General features: G+C 37.1%; 3 protein-coding genes across 4 annotated transcripts in view; 1 reads left to right on the top strand and 2 right to left on the bottom strand.

Moving 5' to 3' along the window:
• Uck (Uridine-cytidine kinase) overlaps window positions 1-7927 on the bottom strand; it is a 42915-nt gene extending 34988 nt beyond the window's left edge. Inside the window, exons 1-4 of one of the 2 annotated variants that reach the window (XM_071677087.1) lie at window positions 7485-7927; window positions 2965-3099; window positions 2642-2763; window positions 291-433 (exon numbers count right to left, since the gene is read on the bottom strand). In XM_071677087.1, the coding sequence (XP_071533188.1) occupies window positions 291-433; window positions 2642-2763; window positions 2965-3099; window positions 7485-7601 (517 nt within the window). In that variant the 5' untranslated portion in view covers window positions 7602-7927. The remainder of the gene's footprint in view (window positions 1-290; window positions 434-2641; window positions 2764-2964; window positions 3100-7484) is intronic. The other variant, XM_071677088.1, reaches the window with a different exon arrangement.
• A 2364-nt stretch (window positions 7928-10291) lies between these two features.
• Window positions 10292-16043, top strand: RpL19 (ribosomal protein L19). Its single transcript, XM_071677090.1, has 5 exons — window positions 10292-10332; window positions 12575-12681; window positions 13002-13165; window positions 13859-13960; window positions 15810-16043. The coding sequence occupies exons 1-5, from the start codon at window positions 10328-10330 to the stop codon at window positions 16008-16010; spliced, it is 579 nt and encodes a 192-aa protein (XP_071533191.1). The 5' UTR covers window positions 10292-10327; the 3' UTR covers window positions 16011-16043.
• Window positions 16044-20038: 3995 nt separating this feature from the next.
• Rpp30 (ribonuclease P protein subunit Rpp30) lies at window positions 20039-23548 on the bottom strand. Its single transcript, XM_071677089.1, has 4 exons — window positions 23343-23548; window positions 22385-22596; window positions 20960-21076; window positions 20039-20423 (listed from the first exon to the last, which is right to left on the bottom strand). The coding sequence occupies exons 1-4, from the start codon at window positions 23500-23502 to the stop codon at window positions 20052-20054; spliced, it is 861 nt and encodes a 286-aa protein (XP_071533190.1). The 5' UTR covers window positions 23503-23548; the 3' UTR covers window positions 20039-20051.
• Window positions 23549-23724: the final 176 nt, after the last annotated feature.

The following is a 23724-nucleotide window of genomic DNA, read 5'->3' on the forward strand; positions in this document are numbered from 1 at the left end:
TAAGGCAAAAAAAGGAGAGGTATACAAACACAGGAACCCATATGATGAGTATGCTGATGAGAGTACATTATAGAATGAAGTACAGAAGTTCATATCTATGCCAAGTGGTTAATACATACATCAAAATATCCACTTCTCTGTACTATGCTGATCCAACAACACTATTGAAATATCTGTGATAGAGTGCACAGAGTGCTGATCTAATGACATAATTAAATCCAAATGTTCATACAGTATTTTCTAACTGTACCCAGGCTTCCCTAAAGAAACCAAGCTTATCACTCAAGTACCTCTTCTGGCCAATCTTGTATCAGCATCAGAATCAACAAAGAGCTTCATGTGAAACAGCCTTCGTATCTCAGGTTGGTAGAACATCAAGATACCCTCAAATAGCACTACATCTGCAGGGTAAATAGTAGTTGTGCTTTCCAACCTAGAAAAATGCAATTTGAAAACTTAGGTACATCTAAATTATATTTCTTATGAAAAATCTTGTAAAATTTTAACAGAGTAGAGCTTGTAAAATTTTAACAGAGTTAGGGGACGCTCCAGTAAATAAAGTCAGTGTGGAAACTTGCATAAAATTCAATCCAATAATCATTTTTGAAAACAAAGTCCTTACCTGCAAAATGTTCCATACATGTAACAGTCCTGCTACTAATACAAATCTGAATTAACTGGATCTAAAAAGTTTTGGATATTTTTGAAATCCCCATGTAATTCATTACTACTGTGAAACTAAAATATTTTGCAAAGTACATTATAAAATGTCTGACAAATTAACATAATCAAAAACAATAATATAATTTTCCTATCTAAACCTAACTACTTTTTCATTCTTATCAAGGTAACATTAGGAACAGACAAGCAATGGCTTCATCTGCACACAAACAGTCTTTAGCTATCATGTATACAGCAATGACACCAGAGCTTACCGTCCACAGCCAACCCGAACAGACTCCCTGGTCAGTCCACTCAACAAAATTGAGCTCATTACCAAACCTCTCTCTTACACTATCATTCCTTGCAAAATCAAACCATCTTACAACATGTTCAATCCTCTAGCATTTGATTTCCAATACCCTCTTCCTTTCATTTGCATTCACATCCATACAACACTGTCTGAGCCAATATACCTTCAAACATACTCATCTCTACCCTTGCAGACAATGATCTCTTCTACCACACGTTCCTTAATGCACCAAGAACATTTGCCCCCCTCTTCCATCTGCGGCTCACTTCTGCCCTCCACTTCCACTCCCAAGATCCTAATGTAATCCACTTCCTCCAGGTCCTCCCCATTTAAACTTACACTAATACCACACTGTCTCACCATCCTCTTACTCCCTCTCACCATACTTTTGTTCATATCTAATCTCAACATTCTCCTTTCACACATTTTCCTAAACTCTCCTACAACTTTTTGGCATTTCTCTTTGGAGTCTGCAACCAGAACCATCTCATCATCATACAACAACTAATTCATCTCCAACACCCTAACATAATCTAGGGCCAACCTTTGCTCCGAGACTCTTGTATTCAATTCCCTCACCACCCTGTTCATAATCAGACTAACTGGCCATTATCATATTACGTGGCCCTAGCATTCACCCTCTTACCTTGCTTCTAGCACATGTTTTACTCTGCCAATAAAGAATCCCAACTGCATTTAGCAACTCTATATATACCCATATATTCAAAACATTTTGTACAAAAACTGTCAACCCTATTATATCCCTATTATGTAACATACAAATCCCTCTCTTTTCCCAAGTATTTCTCACAAATTCTTCAAATCCAGCATACACTTCTTATATCCTCTACCTCTTGCAAAGTCACATGCATGCCTCAACCCTCTCCATCACCACTCTCCTATACAAATAAACTATCATACTCAACTGAAAGTCAGTCTTGTTCCTCTTACTTTTATTAGTGTGTGCTGCCAGGCATCAGGCTTTGGCCAAACAGACATCAAACAGCTTAACTAATCAACTAACAAAACTTAGTCTATCAGTGAGAAACTTAACCACAATCCCATCCACTGCAGCTGCTTTACTGCAATCTATCTTACAGAGGGATATCATTAACTCCTTTCTTTTCATTGTACTATTTATCATGATTATCTCACATGCCTAGAACCCTCCCTCTTCTTACAAAGCCACCCCTAATCCACAAAACAAATATCTTCAACATTACCTGTAATATAACATTTCTTGAATCAGACAATTCATGGGGGTAATGTTGATAACCCTAGTACCTCTCCCTCTCCCTCCCACTAACCCTCAGTCCACCCCATCCCACTCCAGCCACAGCTAAACCCCTTATTGCCATGTTTCAGTACAGCACCTTTTCATCATTTAAATCACATCACAACAGAGTGTGGTACTGCATATGGGTGGTAGGCTAAGTTGTTACAGGTACAGTATAATCCATCCATAAAAGTTACGATGGGAAAAAATTTGGTAAGGAAAATAACCCCTCTATAACATGGGTTTCAAAAGTTCAACTTACAATGGGTTGTCAAGGAAGTTGAAGCCTTACTGTTTAAGAACATATCATATTCCTTGAAAATGGCTAATACCCTCTTTCAAGCCTTTCATGACTAAAGGTTAAAACTGTGAAAACAAAACTTAGAACTTACCTTGAGTTAGTTACATAATCGTAATTTGGAATTTTGCAGATTTTGCCATCAAGTATTTGATGAAGTGTTTTCAAAACAAGTTCATTGTCAAAAGCATCTGGGTGGTCAAAGTTAAAGACACCCTGAAATATATAACAAAAAACTGCCTATCAGTGTGATTCAATAGAAAAGAAAACTGGCATGAAAAGCTAATCTATAGGGGTATAAATTCATTTTAACTGTTCCACATTAAAATTCTCTTGACAAAATGCACATGTGCTGATTTCTAATAAATAGAGAACAATTCTACATATAAAATAATAGAAACTGGATGTCAAGCTGACCTTCAGTGCCTTAGCACTTTCTTCTGCATTGAGTGGACGGTAAAATGCATCCTGTGAAATGCAGACCACTCGACGCTGAGAATGCTCTATATCGTCTTGGCCCAATCTCTCCATTATTCTTTTACATACTGTTGACTGGGAAAGAAATCAATATATTATATATATTCTTATTTATTTCATTTATTATACTTAGTTGCTGTCTCCTGCGTCAGCGACGTAGCACAAGGAAATAGACGAAAGAATGGCCCAACCCACACACATACACATGCATATACATAAACGCCCACACATATACATACCAATACATTTCAATGTATACATACATATACATGCACAGACATATACATATATACACATGTGCACATCCATACTTGCTGCCTTTATCCATTCCCTGTGGAGCAGGGTAGCGACAGGAATGGATGAAGGCAAGCAAGTACGAATATGTACATGTGTATGCATGTATATGTCTGTGAGATGTGTGGTAATAAAAAGAGTGTGGTTGAGAGAGCAGAAGAGGGTGTATTGAAATGGTTTGGTCACACAGGGAGAATGAGTGAGGAAAGATTGACAAAGAGGATATATGTGTCAGAGGTGGAGGGAACGAGGAGAAGTGGGAACAAAATTTGAGGTGGAAAGATGGAGTGAAAAAGATTTTGAGTGATCAGGGCCTGAACATACAGGAGGATGAGAGGCATGCAAGGAATGGAGTGAAATGGAGCGATGTGGTATACCGAGGTCGACATGCTGTCAATGGATTGGACCACCACATGTGCATATGCACCAATAATCATCCATCTCTCTCCATCAACTTTCAGTTTTACCCATATTAATCGAGAATTTACTTTCTTACATTCTATCACATACTCCCACAACTCCTGTTTCAGGAGTACTGCTACTCCTTCCCCTGCTCTTGTCCTCTCACTAACCCCTGACTTTACTCCCAAGACATTCCCAAACCACTCTTCCCCTTTACCCTTGAGCTTCGTTTCACTCAGAGCCAAAACATCCAGGTCCCTTTCCTCAAACATACTACCTATCTCTCCTTTTTTCACATCTTGGTTACATCCACACACATTTAGACACCCCAGTCTCTCCTTCTTCTGTTTCCCATTTTAGAAAGTTAAAAAAATACAATGATATAATGATATAAAAAAATAAATGAGCGGATGGGCCATTCTCTGCCTGTTTCCTGGCGCTACCTCAATGATGTGGGAAACAGCAATTATGTATAACAAAATAAATAAATATACATATAAAAGTGAAATATGGAATAAAATCCAAAGAAATATTAGTTAACTGTACTATATTACAAACATCCATCCAAACAGAAAAAATTCCTCCAGTGCAATAATTCTCTAAGATCTATCTATATCTCTGATGGCCATTCCCTCCGGAAACTCCCCCTAGGGGATGGCCACTGCAAACGAGTCTCCATAACTTGTGAGCTCCAGCACTGCTTCTTAGCCTTTAGTGCCTCATCCCTAACAGGCCATTGGCAGAGGGCAGCTCTAGTGCAATGTTTCCCACATGCTACTTCCACCTAATGCTCCTGCATAATGTTCCAACCAACTACTTCTACCTAATGATCCTACCAACTACTACCTAATGATCCTACCAACTACTTATATCTAATGTTTTTACCTAATGCTCTTGCCTAATGTTCTTGCTTAATTAATACTTCTATCTACTGCTCCTGTCATTCTGCCGAAGGGCAGGGGGAGTGCATAAAACTCACTGCTGGAAAAACTAAAATTACGAAGAATAAGTTGTGTGAGTTAAGCATTGTCAAGTAATATGTGTAACAAGAAGAGACTGTATGTTTGTGAACAGAGTGCTGGCAGTACATGTGTGGGTGAGGCAGGAAAGAAAAGACAGTTACCTGGGTCAAAGGAGTGCAACTTGATAACCACTGAAATGCTAGCTCACTATGCAGCTGTCACTAACCATACTGATTCCCAGGCAGGTAGTACTGGTAATACATCTCCTTAATTGGTGGCAATTTACTAACTACTACCTACCATCCTCTAGTCCCCTCATCTATTATACTCCTAACCATTAACAGGATTCTAATCCCACCTATCCATTTCTCGAAGTTGTAATTTAGTCTTTCTACAGGTAAGGAGTTTTTCACTCGTTGGGCTCCATCTCTTGAACTTTCTCTCTTGTAGCGCCCTGTCTCTTGAACATTCTCTATCATAAAATATCTTAAATTTATCAACGATGTCTCCATTAACCATGACCTTAATTATTCCCTTCATGCACCACTCTTGAAAAAATACTCCTTTACACCTTTTTAACAAGTTTTTTGCTTAATTTCTTGCGTTCTTTGGTGACTCTACTTCTCCCTCTCTCAGAGATTTCATCAATCTGCCTTGAACAAAATCATCACATCTCTCCAGCCTCTCACATGCCACACATCCTACAGGACTTCACCATTTCAACAGGCTTCCATCCAATTGCCTTTCCTTAAATATTTTCTTAACTCTCTTTCTATTAATGCCTACCAATTATTCAAAAAAATCATCCCTAATACTACTATCAATAGCTGAAAAAGACAAAGATGGTGTGATACAAAATCGTGGCCATTTGAGCAATCAACTTGCAAGTATCTCCAGGAGAATTATGCATTATATCTAAAGCTATCTCATGGCTATATATATATATTACATTTGCTCTTCTATCAACATTCCCTTATGTCTACAATTATCACTTTAAAAAAGTGATAAAAATCATCCCTTAATTTCCCTCAGACACTCATCCCCACCTCATCAACCGCCATTCCTCTATCCCCTCCTCGTTCCCTCCGCTACCCCTTGTAAGGAGCTGTGAGTGTTGGCTTTACCAGTTGATCACTGCCACATGAGTCATGTTAGTTTATTTCTTTATACGTATCTTTTATCTATACTTCTTTCATTTTGTAATGAAAGAATTTTTGAGGGACTTTACTTCTTTCTCCAAATCATGTGCAGCTTGTTGCAAGTTAGCTAGCACTTTCTCATTTGAGTTCTCACTGTTGCAACCCTCTACCTACCACTAAGCTAGGTGAGGTTTGGCTTATTTGTCATAACTGCATGAAATTTTGGGGTATTTATCCTAATTTTTTGCTGATCTTCCAGGATCTCCTAACTCTGTAGGACTGAGTTAAGACAGTTAGATGGATGGGTACCAAAAATCTTGTTTAATTATACCATCATATAGATTGGCTCAAAAATTTTTTCTCTGAAATAACTTACCAAGTTGGTTCAAGAAAAGTAAAGGAATGAATTCCACTTTCTTTTTTTTTGGGGGGGTGGGGTTGAAGTCAGCAGACAAATACGATACTAATATATACCTATTATTATTTTGGCAATTTGATGAGGTTTTCATTGGTTAAGTGGATATTGTAAGAACGCATTATCTTTTGTACTAACACCACATTTTCCCTGATATACATAACCCTTATTCATTTATCAAATGTCGTTCAATAAATTGTAATGTTCCAAATCATGCTTGGCATCTGTTAATATTTTCAACAAACATGCCACTAACACTGAAGAATACAATCGTCAATTCTTCGAGGCAGATCATTCCATAAAATTAATCTGCATACAACTTATGATATATCACTACCTTTTATTACAAGCTTGTATTCATTAAGAACAAGCTCAACGTAATATATGATATATCATGTTAATAGGGGACATAAGCAACACAGATGTGAAATGAGCTAGTGATTTCTCGTGTTGTACTTGAGGTAGGAAGCTTTGGTAAGTTTGTTTATGTGATCCAGAATAGTTTTATCTCCCACTGTCACTCAAACAATATCAAAATAAGGATGATTTTAAGTCTCTTAAACAAGCAAAATACACTTTATAGAATATGTTCTGTGCTAATCTTCTACATTGATGCCAGTTACTGTGCTCAGTTAATCAAGATCAGTTTTCAGTTTATGAGAAATCAATAAAAATCTTTATCCAGTTCAACTGTAATTTTGTGGTTATCATTCTTTATGCCATTAATAATGTTGACTACAATATTAGAAATAAGTGTTTTTATATGTTTTCATCAGTGAAATATTTGTTTGTATATACCATTTGTGTGCAGTCAAATAAATCCCAAACATATTTGCGATAAGGATCTCGTCTAGACAACTACGGATAATTATAACGATAATGAGGAAAGAAAATGAACTAGTTCCCATCATAATGTTTGGTCCATCCATGCCAACTAGTTGGCAAAATAACAATTACTTCTTCCTTTCATGAAATAAGATAAACGTCTTATTTTACATCTGGAAGCATTCTCAGCACAACGCGTTTTTTTTTTTTTCATAAAACTTCTCAACTCGAATAAATAGCTGCCATCTCCAAGAACTCCTCTACTATAATCATGGGAGTGATTAAGGTCAGTGATAATACTACCCACATCAATACTGGCCAGAGTTTGTTGACCCACACCCACACATCACCACAACCCTTCCCCAACACTCTTTGTTTACTCTTCCATAAACCATACCCACCTTCCCCTCACGGCTCTCTTACCTTCCCTGATGCTGTGCCTCCTGCCACACCTATCAAAAAGGGTGTTTTGGGGCCAAAGCCATTACTAATCCCATTGTGCGTTTTGCTGGCAGTCTCGTCGCCCTTGTGCGTAGACATGCTTGTGGTGCACCTGACTTGTCTCTGGGCAGCCTCTGGGACGAGTTGCTCCAGCCAGCCCCCACCTTAAGCTTTACGGGGTGTGAACTCAGGGCCACTTCTTAAACCTGGCCTCAAAGTCTTAAGACAAGCATTTCTGTATCCTTTCTTACTTGCAACGTATTGCAAGCTAACTCCAGTATGTTTAGACGGCATATCAAAGTCTTTGTGCATATGCAGACAATATTGGCACTTACGAAAGATGCATATCCATGGAGGATCAATACGCCGTTGTTCGTTATGAAACAATATTATTTGACATAGAAATACACGTGTTAGAGATTAGGCTGATGAAAATGAAATTAGAAATTTGCCGAAGTGCTGGCATTCAAGGGAGTAAATAAATCAGTCCAAAACGAACCGTGTTCACGGTATCGAGGTTTAAGGCCTCAAGTAACTTTCAAGATTTGGAACTGGTTTCCAACAAATCAAATGTACGACAAAATAGCAAGATTTAAAGATTAATGAAACACCCAACCTAAAAATACACATATAATACACTCTACTGGAGCAGGGAATTGGATGGTGTTGCCCTAATAGATCGAAATATTTTTTTCATGAACTGAAGCTGGCAATACGGAGCTTATTTGCATCACTGCAAGAAAAAGAAATCTATATAGTCCTACAAGTGAAAATGCAAGGAATATTGAAATAAATGGAGTTTGTGGGTAAGTATTCAAATGCACCAGATCTCCGTCTAGGAGAAACATGAAGGGCCATAAACCAGTTTCTGACTGATTGGGGTTTAGTGACCATGAACCTCTGCTTTCAGGACTTTGAAGAGGATGCAAGCCTTGCAAGGAACACACAAGAATCAGCGGTTAAAAGGAAGAAAATTAATGCAGAAAAATATTGAGAAAACACATTGAAAGTAGCAAATAATTTCTGAAGTTCAATGAGCGCAAGTGTAAAGTCATGCATCAAGGCAGAAAACTGGAAGAAATGATTAAAGAATGAGATAGGGAGCAGTGCGGAGATAAGAAACTTATCTAAGTTTTTATCATCAAATTACGTCAACTCTCCCCTGCAGTATCAGCTCCTGTCTCTAAGGCTTCAAAAAAGAATGAAAAATGTCACATTAAACTCAATAAACACATTTTCATACATGATTAAGGGATTTATTGTTTGGGTCTACTTAAAAGGAGACAGTGGCAAGTTGAAATTACAGACAAGGACCGATTAACCTCTGAACCATAGGACTCCCTATGGAGAGAGGGAAAGTCAGGCAAACTTGGCTAACATTGAATAGATGTAGAGGGTAAGATAGATGAGTATATTTTCCTTTCTTTCTTCAAACTGAGACCAGCTTTAAAAAAAATAAGAGTATACTCAACGAATTTCGTTTTGTAAAATGTACAGAATAATTTTCTGAAACCCACTAACAGGGAGGGGAATACCGGATTAAAATCCCTAAGGCCCGAAGGAGGGGAGATGAAGTTTAAAGATATGAACTTACTGATTCTTTTTTAATATTCTAGGTTTCTCTCATATGGTATGCGAAAGACTTATGCAATGGAGTCGTGTCTACTGATTGAGGATGATAAAGTTACCCAACCTTTTGATAACGAGATCATGGTGCTCTGTCTGTAACTAAGAATCATAAGACGATACAGGGTACATAATGAACATTTCTTTCGACTTTCGCAAAGGCTCAGATTTTGGAAATCATGTTGGTTCCCAGATCATTCAGTGTGATCATCCTACAGTGGGCATAAACCTTTTGATTTGATATAAAAGTTAAAGATTTGATCATGGGGAAAAGTTCTGTCGCTTTACCAGTCTGTGGTAAGTGATATGATATTGGACATACCACGGGGAAATGCACATCAAGGTCTAAATAATGTGTCAGCTGTAAAGGGTACCATCTCAACTCATCCAGCACCGGCATATATGGCATCGTGAGAAAGAAATCCTCACATTTAAGACAGAATATTTCATTGCATATATCAGGAAGTAGCGTCGCTTGCAATATACATCCTTAGATGTATCCCATTCGAACACAGACATTGGAAGAGGACCAAAAACCTTTCTTAGCATCCATATATGATACCATACTGAAGACCGGTTGGCAAGAAAAAAGGGGACTGTCTTACTAACTGGATACAAATACACTTACGAACTGTTCACATCTTAACCAGGAAGATGAAATGTAAACTGTGCAATTCCACACAAACATTACAATGGCTATAATCATAAATCGGAGTGAAACTGCAAAGACAGATATCTAAGTATGTAAAAATCATGTTTAATATGACTTCGTCAGCGGGAACTCGTTTCCTATGAAAAACAATTAGTGCAGACTAATGAAGTCTGAATTTTCTCCACCTTCGGATGCAAGTTATTAAGTACAAACGAAGAAAATGTAGAATTGATATTCTGAGTACACGTGTCACTGAATTATAGCAGAAATCTGTGTACTAGAATACACAAAAGCGTATACTAAGGTACACACAACAATCTTCCTACATAAATGAAACTTTATTTACAGCATGAATCCACAAACTCTTAATCAAAAGAGGTACCTCTGAGATATCCCTTATAATCTATCATGATTATATAAGATATGATGCTAATGAACAATGAACTAAATGCAATGTTATTGAGTACATATTTTCCGGTAAATTTTTATGCCCAAATTCACTCCGATATGACGTCACAGCCTTCTCTCCTCTTCAGCAAGTACCACAATGAGGTATCAGACATAAACACTAGGATTTTAGCACTTTATAGCTTTAATGGTGTTTCACTAAGCCTTTGAATTGTTGCATTTAAGAACTTAGTAAAGCCGTGTCAAGATTAGGTGGTGGTTCCGTTAATGTAATGAATGACTTTGTTAACAGTGAGAAAATATGCAACAACACACTCGCGTGTTGTGACATGAGGGGCGCCATGGCTAGGTTGTAACAAGTTAAGGCCGTACATTTCAGGGTAAATGGCATTATGTAGGTGTAGCAGAATATTTACCTATGCCAGACATGTGCTTATCGAGTTTGGTTTTAAATTGTTTGTAGTGATGACATTTATTATATGGGCTCGATGTGGCTTACATTATCGTCTCGTCTGTAGAGTGAACAACTCGAAACATTGCTACACTTGATATAAGAAATTTAGACAAATAATACACGATTTGGACTATGTTTAATGAATGCATTCGACGCTTTTCTTTAGGTTGATTGCTTCATGTTACCAGGGAGAATTTGGTAGTTTAAGGATGTGAAATATTTGTAGAACTCGTTAGAACAAGGAGAATTCAGTCTCCAAAACGCATACAATTACCTTGTTTGTAATTAATATAGGTAAATGTGGTGATTGCCATCTTCTGTTTTGATTTATTTACTGAGATGTTCAGGGCATTATGAATGTTGACTTCTAATAAACCTATCAGGGATGAATTTAATGTAAAACTGCAAAGCACACGTATAAATCAACAGAACCTATGAAAACTTCATTTTATCTAGCACCTGTTTTTTCTTTACTATCCATGTTTCATGAAAACTGAGTTTTATAATTTCATGTTTGTTGCTGGAAGGTTAAGTGGCTTCCTTGGTACGGAAACAAACTGGGTGGTTAAAGTGTATTTAGGACCAATTTTACTGAGCTCTGACTTATTATAAAAATTTTAGCAATTGTTTTATCTTTGGAGAATACTGACCAGAGTACTGTAACTGGGATAATTTTTTTTATGTGAAAATGGTGACATTGGTGATGGTTATAATTACTCAGGAATTTTTGTTTTTACCTCTGTGGTGTAGCAGTTAGCGTTCCTGACTGACACATTAATGGGCTGCCCAGGGTTGAGCGTATTGGTTCAAATCCTGGTTGCAGCAGTTACCAGTCAACCCAGCTGTTCAGTTTGGTTGATAAAATGGGTACCTGCTTCAAGCTAAAGTTTGCTGAAATATACAAGCTCTTCTTTTTCATGTTTTTCAATATGGGACATTCCTGTTACACACGTATATTTATATAGCATTAATGGGATGTCCTTGTTTTGGACCTCGGTTGCCGTTGTCATCTTGGCTGGCATAAAAGAAATAAGAGAAATAAGTTTGCTGAAATATACAAGCTCTTCTTTTTCATGTTTTTCAATGTGGGACATTCCTGTTACACACATATTTATATAGCATTAATGGGATGGCTTTGTTTTGGACCTTGGTTGCTGTCATCTTGGACAGCATAAAAGAAATAAGAGAACTGTGGATTTTCAATAAAGTAAGACATAAGCCAAGATAAAGTTAAAATTTTTAAGTTTATTAATATATTTTTCGTGCCAAAATGTGTTGAGGAGCCATTAGATTTCATAACTTTCTCTTCATTTATAAAATTGAATGACAGAAAATCTGTAACTTTAGTTTGGCTTTTGCCCGAGTAAGGTTTCATCTGGAACAACCTGGCTCATTACTAGAAGAAAACCATAACTTTGTCGTGGAACTCAATTATTTACAAGTAACGTTAAAACCTACTCTTATTGCAGTACCAGTAATCAGGCCACACTGCAATTCAATGCAAATGCTTTTGATATGGACGAGTAATATTTTTACCCATTCTTAGTACCAGGAACTTGGATCACACCCTTCTAATTTGGAATATGTTTAGTGTTAGTTTTATTTTCTATTTTTTTATGTTCCATATTTGCAAGTGTGAAGTAAAAGAGTTTACCTGTTTATCATTAATATTTTAGTGCTGGGTTATATCTGTAGTTATTTGTTAGTCATATTTTAAGCTCATAGTTTGCTGTTGTGCATTATACCTGAAGTAGTTATGCTTTTTTTTTATTCTGATGTGCTGTTACCTTAGTAATGACATATGGGCTGCTTCAGATTTTTTGTTTTTACTTTGTAGCCATTTATGTATGATCTAGGAAAATGTTGACATTTCACTTTTTGTTGCCATCACCTGTGTTATGTTACAACCCATTATTTTTTTTTCTTTTTCAGTTCGCTCAAGGTACAGAAGCGCCTCGCTTCTGAGGTATTAAAGTGCGGAAAGAAAAAAGTCTGGTTGGACCCGAATGAGATAGGGGAAATTGGCCAGGCCAATTCCCGTAAGTTTGCTTAGAATCATTATTTGATTTCATGACTGTATTCATATGCTATATATATGAATCTTTTATTTATTAAGAGTAAGGTAGTGCATGATAATTTTGGGAAACCTCATTGTAGATACACAGATTTATGTGCTGGAAGTGTTTATGCAGTGTGACCCTCATGGAAAACTGTGATGAACCAGTAAAATTTTTTCTATTTCACTTAGGTATGAGAAGAATGAGAGGAATGTTAAAGGGAATGTCTTGTATAATTTTTCAGATAGTATTCTTGTGTGTGTATGTCAATAATGTTTTCTTGCAATGAATCATTTTTCCAGGCCAAAATATTCGGAAATTAATTAAGGATGGTTTGATTATCAAGAAACCCCACAATGTACACTCACGTGCCCGTGTACGTAAGAATCAAGAAGCCCGTAGGAAGGGCCGTCATATGGGCTTTGGTAAGAGGAAAGGTACAGCCAATGCCCGTATGCCCAAGAAGGTAAGGAGCTTTGTGGAAACATGATTTTTATTAGTTATTGGGATGGGGGATTCGGTGTCTCAACTTTTTCTATACTTCTACATTTATCAATGATTTTCTCCAAAAATTTAAAAGAATGATAGTTTGCTGCACACCCATGGGGACCCCTTAGTATGCATATAAAATGTCAAGTTTGTAGCTGGCATCATCATGGAACTGTGGCTATTGACAAACACTTACACTGAATTTGAAGAATCATACCCACAACACCCTGCTCATCCCAAAGATTTTAGCAGTATACCACAGCTATACAGGGTGCATTACCTCCACTCCTTTTTTCACATATCCTTCACTCTACATGCATAGCTTTCACTCGAGCCATTGAGGTAACTACTGTAGATAAGAAAAGGAGATAAAAAAAAATGATAACCAATACCATACATGGGCTTACAAGTAACTGCATAAGTTTCCAGGAAAGGTATCCCTAGGGAAGTAGGCAAAGATAAATGAATATTTGAGACCATAAGTGAGGGCTTTAAAGTGAATTTGCTAAGGTTTGGCTATGTGGTGGTGAAAAGGATTGTGGATTCCTTCCCATTCTTTTGAATCAGTCTTTATCATACAATATTTGTTTGGGTTTTAGTGGGCAGTGTAGTGAATTATCTAGTAGTTATTCTTTTACTGTCGACAGATAGTTAATTATTGTATTTACAGATCCTTTGGATCCGCCGCATGCGTGTCCTTCGTCGCATGCTTAAGAAGTATCGTGATAACAAGAAGATAGATAGGCATCTTTACCATGAACTGTACATGAAAGTAAGTGAAATATACTTTTTATCTCTAGTAACTATTTAGTTCAGGTTGAACCTCTTTAATCCGGCAACCTTGGGTCTTGGCCATTGCCAGACCACAGAAAATACTGGAAAATGGAAATTGGCCCCTTATGGAACCCCTGTGTAAATATATGCTTAACCCCATAGTCTTGCCAGTTCATCCCACATGCATATTGCTGTGTTATCAAAGGTAGAACAAAGCTTGAAACAAGAAATAATACAACCATTAATGTTTCCAAACAAGGTGTTTATTGCTACATCAGACTACATCAAAAGGGTTTCTCGTGGCATATAACGCCAATACAGGGCAGATTCATCAGCATTATACACTTGTTCTGGGGCTAATTTTTCTGCTGCCTTTAATTGTGCAAGTTCATCTGCAAACTTTGTCACAGCTTTATGATTCGTTAATGTAACAAATGATCATAGGTTGGTAGCTGACTTTGGTCGACTCTTGTTACTATTGCTTTATTGTTATCGTCAAGGCAGCCAGCCTGCACTGTGTCAGTCCCAGCCAGGCAGCAGGCTTGTACGCACTCTCCCACCCTGTACATATTACTGTTGGTTGTTTAATAAAGAATTGGAGTTTTTATTGATTCTTTTAATACGACCATACGCTACAAGCTTCTGTGTCAGCACCATGTCTTTCACTGCACATACTATGTACTGAAATTCCATGTCTTCATTTAAACCTGTGTAACCATCCTTGCAAATAGTCATAGTCCACCTTTAGTTCTCCATGAAAAACTTCTGCTTGCTCAATAGGCATCTCCAGAAATGCTTACATCGTCACAACATGCAAGCTTATAAACTTATAAGTGCACTGTCTAATTATGTACTTTTGGCGCCTTTCAAGGTTTTCCAAAACTTTAAAGTTTTCTGGCTTTCATTTTCAGCAAAAAACTAAATTTAAGAAATTAATTGGCTGCAATGTAAACAGATTTTGGCACCTTAGTGCTGCTAACAGCACCACCCTGGTGGCAGATCCACAAACTAATGGCAGCAGATTCAAAACGTGTCAGAACACAGAGTGCCAGATTAGAGAGGTACAACCTGTGTTGAGAAATCACTGTTATGTTTTTTCTTTTAAGCTTCCACTTATAGTTTTTGTGGAAGATGCAACCCCAACAGAAAATTAAGAATATTTAGTTACATTCTAAATTCATACCACTGTTTGCTGTCTCTTGTAAATATTTAAAAACAAAGGTCAAGATAAGTTTGTTTGAATTAAATATTTTTTCATGCCTCTTTATCCTCTTAGTTATAGTGTGTGTTGTGGAGCTGGCATCCATCTTTCTCAAATTTTTTTTGATTAGAGGAATTTTGACGAGTTTAGAATATTTTATAGGAAGGTAGAATTATTGCTATAATATTAGATTTATGAAGCTGATTGTGTTGGGCATAGAGGCCTTCTTTCCTGAAAGATTGAAGATTATTTTTACCCGACTTCAAAAGGAATTTTTCCTCATGGAATAGATTTTTTTTTTTAGTGGTGATCAGGTCACTTAACTCTTTCAAGGTGAAAAAATTGAAGTGTCTAGCCTTTCCCATGTAATGCAGCTCTCTTAATTCATGTATTACCTTTGTTGCCTTCTTCTAGAGCTTCTCTAGCACTTTGTGCTTCTTTAGGTGTTATCAAACATGAGAAGCATATTCTAGTTTTGGTCTTGTATAGGATATGAATATAAAGCTAAATATTTTTCCTTCTCCATGTACTTGAAAGCTATTCTATACTTTCCAGCAGATGGTATGTCTTCTCAACTATTCTCCAGTTATGTGATTCATGTTTCACACATTAATTTAAGAAGCTTAAATTTAATTATCCTTTTCAGGTAAAGGGTAATGTTTTCAAGAATAAGCGTGTCCTTATGGAATACATCCACAAGAGGAAGGCAGATAATGCCCGTGCCAAGATGTTAAGTGATCAGGCCGAAGCACGCAGATCAAAGGCCAAGGAAGCCCGTAAGCGCAGATTGGAACGCATTGCTGTGAGAAAAGCAGAAGCATTGAAAAGTAAAGAAGATGCTGAGTAATGTGTGTACCTCTAAGTAAAAAAAAAAGAATGAGCAGTGTTTTTCTTACCCTTTAATGTTTAGTCCTTAGTTGTGAATGGTTGGTCAAAGTGTATTTTCTTATATTAAGCCAAGGAAGGGTGACCATGCCAGCAGTAGGAATGAAAGGTACCTGAGGGTTGTCAGAGAAAAGCAGCATTAGGGCAGATGGCAGTTTTGTATAACATTCCAGGGAACAAATTTTTCTCGACAATTATTTTAACATTCATTTGAATCGCTATTATGACATTCATTTCCAAGTCATTTTGATAAGCTGCAAACCTCAGGCAAATAATAAAAATATTAATGTGACTGCAGAATACCAATAATGTTTTTCATTATATGGAGACTGGGAATATATGCTTACAAAGCATAGCATATTTGGGTAATAAGGATGTAGGTCTACAGGCTTTAGTGGATCATGTATTTCAAGTTAGAAGAAGTGGTTGGATATGAATATACTGAGGTAGGTAGGCAACACATAAAATGTCACATCATTTGGTGGAGAAGACTCCTACATTAAGGGTTTTGTGAGAAAGGAAATGACAATGGGAGGAAGAACAGAAAATTGGCACAGGTGCAAAGGTCCTAGGAGAGATTGAGTGATAAATTATAAAGCAAGGTTAAATGGAACTCTGCAAGTGAAAGGTGTTTAGTGAAGCAGTGTTAAGTGTATAGACAGTGTATAAATATGAGAAAAGGTAGTGAAAAAATGCAATAAGTTAAAATGCTGCAGGAAATTGGGAGGACTGAATGGTCGGCAATAAGTAAGTGGTTGGCAGGAGTGCAAGATAATAGTGACAGAGCAACTAATATACTGAAGCTGAAAGAGGGCAAATAAGAAATGGAAAGAGTAGCAATGAACCTTGGTGAGAATGATTAATTGCTCTGGAATAAGGTGACAGGAAGTTTAGAATAAATGGTAATTTTTGAAAAAATTGCGGGATGTGCAGTGCGAGTTTGAGATAGGAAATGAAAGCCATGGGCGTGGAAAATAAAAGTTGATGAAAGCCCTACACAGGATGAGATATGGGAAAGCATCAGGATGGTGGGATTGCGGTTGAGTTTCAACAGAATGGATGAAAGTTATTCTAGACAGGTTAGTCAGACTTTGCATTGTATGGTTAAAGGATTGGCAGAATACATGAGTAGTGCCTTTGAATAAAGCCATGGGGTACAATATTGGAAGTGAATTCACAAGTGGCCATTGTTCATTCGTACCTCATGCCACTTTGCTAGGAGGGAGAATCAATTTGGTACATAAAAGTTTTGATTATACTTGATAAGGTGTATATGAGAATGATGTGTGCACTCTGTAATATGCTTATGATGAGCAATGTGATTTCAGGAGGTATAGGGTATGCTGATCAGGTGCTTGCTTTGAACGTTTTAGAGAAATACTTGGATAGTGACATGCACATTGCATTTGTAGAATTGTATAAAGATGTTTGGGCTGAAAGAGATGCCTCATGGATGTATGGGGCAAATGGACAAGTTATTGAAGGCAGCGAGGAGTTTTAAACAGAGGGTATGTTTAAAGTAGGAAGAAAGGAAGGTGAGGTGTATCCAAGCTGAGGATGTTTGACATCACCACAGTTCAGCCTGATTATGGGCTGGGTGATGAATGAGGTAAATACAAGGAGCAGGTCTTCATTAGGCTGAGATGAGACATGCTGGTAAATCAATTTTGGATGACACTGCTTGCTCAAATCTAAAAGGAAAATCCAGATACTAGTAAGTTACGGATTATGTGTAAGAGAAAACTTAAAAAGTAAGCTCATGAGATGCAATGTGGGTGAGATAAGGTGTATAAGAATTTAAAAGGGGAGGACCCAAGGAAATAGAAAGCTGTACGTACCTGGGAGTGAAAGTGCAGGCGGATGAATCCTTGAGGTCTGAAATGAGTTCACAAGGTGTAAGAGGGGGTTTATCCACTGACTGCAAATGAGGCATATATGGCAATGTGCTGTTCATTGACAACATGTTGACTCCAGTATACCGCATCATTCCAGTTCACTCTATCCCTTGCAAACCTTTCACCCTTCTCAATGTTCAGGCTCCAGTCCCCCCCAAATAATTTTCACTCCATTTTTCTATTTCCAATATAGTCCTTCTCCTCTTGTTCCCCCACCACTTTTGACACATATACCCTCTTTGTCAACCTTTCTTCACTCATTCTCTCCACATGTCCAAACCACTTCAGCACACCCTTTCCAGCTCTTTCAACCACATTCTTTTTATTACCAAACATTTCTCTTACCCTGTCATTACTCACTTCATCAAACCACCTCACACCACATATTTGTTCTCAAATATTACATTTCTATCATAACCACCCTCCTCTGCACAGCTTTATCTATAGCCCAAGCTTTGCATCCATATAGTATTGCTAGGACTACTACACCTTCAACCGTACTTATTTTTGCTCTCCCAAATAACATTTCTCTTTCCACATTCTTCAGCACTCCCACAACCTTTGTCCCATTACCCAACCTATGAATCACTTCCAATTCCACAGTTCCTATCGTTGCTATGTCCACTCTCCGTTATATAAAACGCTTCCTCCAAGTTTTCACCAATCAATGCACACCCTAACAAACTTGTTCCTCAACCCTGCTAAACCTAAAAAACCTTGCTTTTATTCACATTTACTCTAAACTTCCTCCTATCACACACTCTTCCAAACTTAGTCACCAACTTCTGCAGTTTTTGCTTGAATCTGGTACTGTATCATCAGCAAACAACTGACTCACTTCCCAGGCCCTTTCATCCCTCACAGACTGCATGCTTGCCCCTCTCTCCAAGACTCGCATTTACCTCCCTCATCACCCTGCCTATGAAATTAAACTACTGATGTGACATCACACTTGATACTAAAGTAATAATAATGATGGGCCAAGATCATGAAACCACATAAATGACTTTAAAGGAAATGTAAATATGTATTCACCATACTATAAAAAACCGAAGTGCGCTGCAATATGACACTACTAAATGGGAAGACAAATCAACACCATGTTGTTTTAAGCACTTACTCTACATGTTTCTTGGCTATAACATTACTGTTGTATGATATTCTTTCAATTCACAAGAGAAATAATTCTTAATTTATGATTTTGCTATGTAAGATGTCCATTTGTGTTTGAGAGACCAACCTGGAGAGCACTAAAGCAATTATTTTTTCTTTGTTAGATAATCAGACATGGTTCTAGCAGCTCTTTTAAACTACAATATATATATAACTTAGGCAGTCTGGATGGCATATACTGCCATTGTTATATTTAAAATACTTTAGGTTCACTTTGGCATATTTTGGGGTTTTGTACTGGCATCTTGAAATGCATTGTTGTCTTCCAAGTTGTTGGCAAAGAAAAGACTTTCCTGAATGATTCATTTTTCAGCTTGATGTGGATGCTGCTTATTAACCCCATAGTCATGAGCAACAGCTAAAGAGCCAGACCCTTGCTCAAATTCAGCCAGTATTCTGAAATTTTCCTCCAAATCAAAGGTCTTCTTCCTTACCCACTCCCCACTCAGCAGGTTTCCTCATAGTGCAGTCACTTGATGGATGCTTCGGCATAGTGTTGACTGGAACATGTGAGCACTGGTGTAGAATTATACCAAGTGAATGGTAGCAAAAAAACTAATGCTGTGGCAGGTGAAGCATCAGTACTGTGCAGCAGGTTGCCACTCATGTTATAGTAACATAATGGAAGCTAGTTTGGTGCTCATGCTACAGCAAAAGTGTTGCATCCACTTGTGCTATATCCAGAAATATCAGCATTGCTATCTATCATCTTGTCTTATTGTACTGGATCACCTCAACAGGCCACACTATGTCCTCTTTGCCAACAAAAACAAGAAGTCCTCTTCCACTCAAACCATGCAGTCATCACTGCCCAAACTACCACAAAAATGTCCCAAGATAATTCAGCATGTAAATACAATATCTTACTGTCACTCACTGTATACAGTACTATTTCTATAAAAAGGTAAAAAAGGTATTAAAATTATTATAAATTTTCAATCATTTATTTGGATACCGGTTTTCAAGTACTTTCTGGCATTTTCTAATCCTTCAAATTTCAACTTAGAATCAGATTCACCTAAAAAGGTAACCTGAGCAACGCATTTTGTTGCTCCTTTTCGACGAGAAGTAGCACAATATACAACATTATGAGACAATGATACTATTGCCTCCTTTGCAGCAGCCTCTGTCAAGCCAAAGAATCTTCCCAGATTCATAACATCATAGGGGGGACGAATTTGGCTTGGAAATCTTGCCTGGCTTGTAAGTATCATGTTTGCTGACCTTGAACTCTGATGCAGAATGTGTGACAAGGTGATAGTATGCTGACGGCTACTGGAGTTTGTAATACATGGGCCATATCTCAACTGTAAAATATACTGGAATCAGTATAACATTTTTTCATAAATTTTGCTTACGAACTAGCAAGTAGTGTTATAGGCCATATCTTTAAAAGGATAGTAATGACAGGTGTAATACAAAATCTGTAAAAGATTAAATGCTTCAGATACTGAAAAAAAAATTAATTACGCATGATAATTTTACCAACAGTAATGTTCCTGAAAGTTCCTTAACATTAATATGTTTGTGGGCATTCTTGATGTAAGACTTAATATTAATATGTTTGTGAGCATCTTGATATGGTAAGCCACAGCCAGATTATATCAATATTTACTAAAGCTCTAAACGTATGAGTACAAGAATCTGGGCAAAGAATTACATGTGTCCAGAATATGATGCAACTCCTCCTAGGGATGAGTTAAATACACCTACCATTTCTACTTCCCACATTTCCTTCAATTCATTAAGTAAAATGTGTCTGTCCATATGTTGTGGACTAAGATAATGCAATGCAATGGAATTCCAAATAGCTTAAATATAGGAATATAGATCGTTAGCTTACCTCAAAATAAATATCCCGCTCTACTGCTAAACGTAATAATTTCCTGGCAAATCGAGTACCACGCTCTTCAGGGTCAAGAGAGATGATATCCACATCTACATTTGTTTGGGATACAGTCTGAAAATTAAAAGAAAACAAGAAAATGAAACAATATTTACTAAATATCACTACTCACAAGTCCCTTTGCAGGGAGGTTACAGATGACATGGAGATATCTATAACCTATGACTTCAGGTCTGCAGGAAAGAGAGGTCATAGTAAACTATTCAAAGTGACAATGAAGTATCCAGAAAGATAAATCCTCTCACCCCATTTCAAAACTGATATGAATAGTATCTGAATTACAAACTTGGAAAAGTTAATAGTCACAATAAACTTTTATGGTGGTGGTGAATACCTAATGGATATATACTGTCTCATTGTTCCATGACCATATGATTAATTTCTCAGAGACAATTATCAAAATCAAATGAGGTACTGATGATGGGTCATCTCTTAAGGGTGATGTTAAATTAAGAATGGAAATATAGCCAGTGGTAAAGAAAACCCTCTTTCTTGGTGTGGTAGGGTTTCGAATGAACCACAATGAGGCAGGTAGGTGGCAGTGTATGATAAGTTTTCTTCCAGGCATGAATCCACTTGTATATATATATATATACGCGGGAGACAGCGACAAAGTAAAAAAAAAAAAAAAAAAAAAAAAAAAAATATATATATATATACATATATGTGGGTACACCAAAGCAAAACTTACATTCTATTATTAACATCAGGTTATAACCACCACCCAAACATTTCATTAATAGCTTCAAATGATATAAATACTCCTAAGGACACATACTCTACGCAGTGTATATGGCTCATGACTTTACTGATGTTTGCCTAGTTAGCTGTTTGGACTCTGGCCAGTCAATGTTCATTTACATCCATCAACCATAAAATCTTTTCTTCAGGAGTTAAGATTAATTCCAAGACATTTACTCTCAATATGCATGTGGCCCTTAACTCTGTAGTTACTTTTCAGCCATTAAGTCATACAGTACTACATACACTAATCATGTTTAGGTACACATGGAGTATATCTGAAACACTAAGCATATGATCCTTGAAGCTTTGTGGTGTACATAATGAAGTGGATAACACAACGGTCCTCCCCTGAGTTGCCAATGGCAGCACAGTAATTATGAGGTGCAGAAATTTTCCTTGTATAATGTGTGCCTTTACAATAAAAATATTTTTTTATACAAAAATTTCAGTAGTTACTGAAGATGACTGAAGAACATTTTTCACTTCTCAAGATTACTGACAGAAATGATGAGAATTCTTTCAACTTAGAGAGATTTCTCAAGACACATCAAGCTAAACTTTACATTAATCTATTCAGTAATCAAACTATGGCACAGAAACATCCTTATGATATCTTACCTGTTTGAGAGCACCTTCTGTGGTTGGGGTGAAAGCAATTATATCATACTGCTTAATGACATCACGAAACTTGGAGAGAAAAGCAGACCCTGGGTCAGAGTATGTGATTGTGATACGTGTGAGAATGACAGGTTTTCGAGTGATCTTGTGCTGGCGGAGATCCTCTTCAGACAACGTCAATTTTGGAGGGGAAGGAACAAAGGGAAAATCTCCTGTAATTAGCAATCATACGTATATGAGAAAAATGTAAATCTTAATCTATTTTCTACATCAACAGAAACTTTGTTGTTTGTCTATTGACACAAAACTCATTCATGAGTGTGGCTGATATATTTTAACTCAAATATTGAAAATCAAGATAAAATATGGCAGCTAGAAAGGTTAGTGTCTCATCTACATTTACATTTAATCTATCCCACATCATCAATCATATCTCGAAACCTCACCACTATTACCATAGTCATTTGTGCAAAGAAATTTAATGCTTGATATAAAATTCTGCAACTTTCACTCTTTTGGTATTCACTAATCAATATACGACTAAACCCAAAATATCAAACATACTAATATCCAATGCTAGTTTCTATGCGTTGCTAAGCTGGTAAATTACCAAAATAAAGGGTCCAATGTTGGGGAACCCGCACTGGAAAACATATCGAAAATAATCCTCTCCTCTAATACAATGCAGTGCAAGTCTTACTATATAGTTAATAGCCTTGCGCTTCCTCGCAATTGTGATAGTTGCAGTTAGCCTGTGGGAAGAGATAAGCTTTGAATTGCCCCAAGTCGTTCAGGCCACCAAGGGCACCACTTCCGCTACTGCTGTTTAAATTCCTTAAATCATGTTTCAGCATAACATTAAAGACATCTCAGTCATATCATTATTACTCAACACAATTGGAGGAACCTATACTCATGGACATAACAACTGTAAATCTATCAATAGGGCTCGACTTGCCTTTCTTCCGTTTCTTCTTTTCTGTCGACGTATTGTCAGTCACTTCTCTATTGATGGCGACAGTCTGATACCCAAAACTTAAAGCCTTAAGAACTGTCCGTTTGAGATCAGTGTCTGTTGCTGAAATATTTAGGTCACAAAATCCACGTGCAAGTTTCATATTGACGGTGTTGGTATTGTTGTGGGTCTGTCACAGACCTAGCGAGAAGCGCTACTCCTGTTGACATCAGTAACCGCTACATGTAGCGCATTAATCATGAGGATTCAATGGATCGTTTATTTAATGCTGAAATATGACGACAGGTAGTTAACTACATAAAATTGGGTATGAACGATGATGCAAATAATAATTTCCGACGTAACTGGCAGCCAAACATAATCC

This window comes from Panulirus ornatus, chromosome 24 (assembly GCF_036320965.1).
Source record: "Panulirus ornatus isolate Po-2019 chromosome 24, ASM3632096v1, whole genome shotgun sequence".
Lineage (NCBI taxonomy): Eukaryota > Metazoa > Arthropoda > Malacostraca > Decapoda > Palinuridae > Panulirus > Panulirus ornatus.

Bases quoted from the DNA above. Each gene is read 5' to 3' on its own strand.
- RpL19 (XM_071677090.1), top strand. The intron at 13,166-13,858 runs GTAAGGAGCTTT...TTGTATTTACAG, and splicing joins ATGCCCGTATGCCCAAGAAG to ATCCTTTGGATCCGCCGCAT. The intron at 13,961-15,809 runs GTAAGTGAAATA...TATCCTTTTCAG, and splicing joins ACCATGAACTGTACATGAAA to GTAAAGGGTAATGTTTTCAA.
- Rpp30 (XM_071677089.1), bottom strand. From the start codon at position 23,502: ATGAAACTTGCACGTGGATTTTGTGACCTAAATATTTCAGCAACAGAC. The intron at 22,597-23,342 runs GCAAGTCGAGCC...TGCTAATTACAG, and splicing joins AAAGAAGAAACGGAAGAAAG to GAGATTTTCCCTTTGTTCCT. The intron at 20,424-20,959 runs GTAAGCTAACGA...TATATTTTACAG, and splicing joins AGCGGGATATTTATTTTGAG to TTGAGATATGGCCCATGTAT.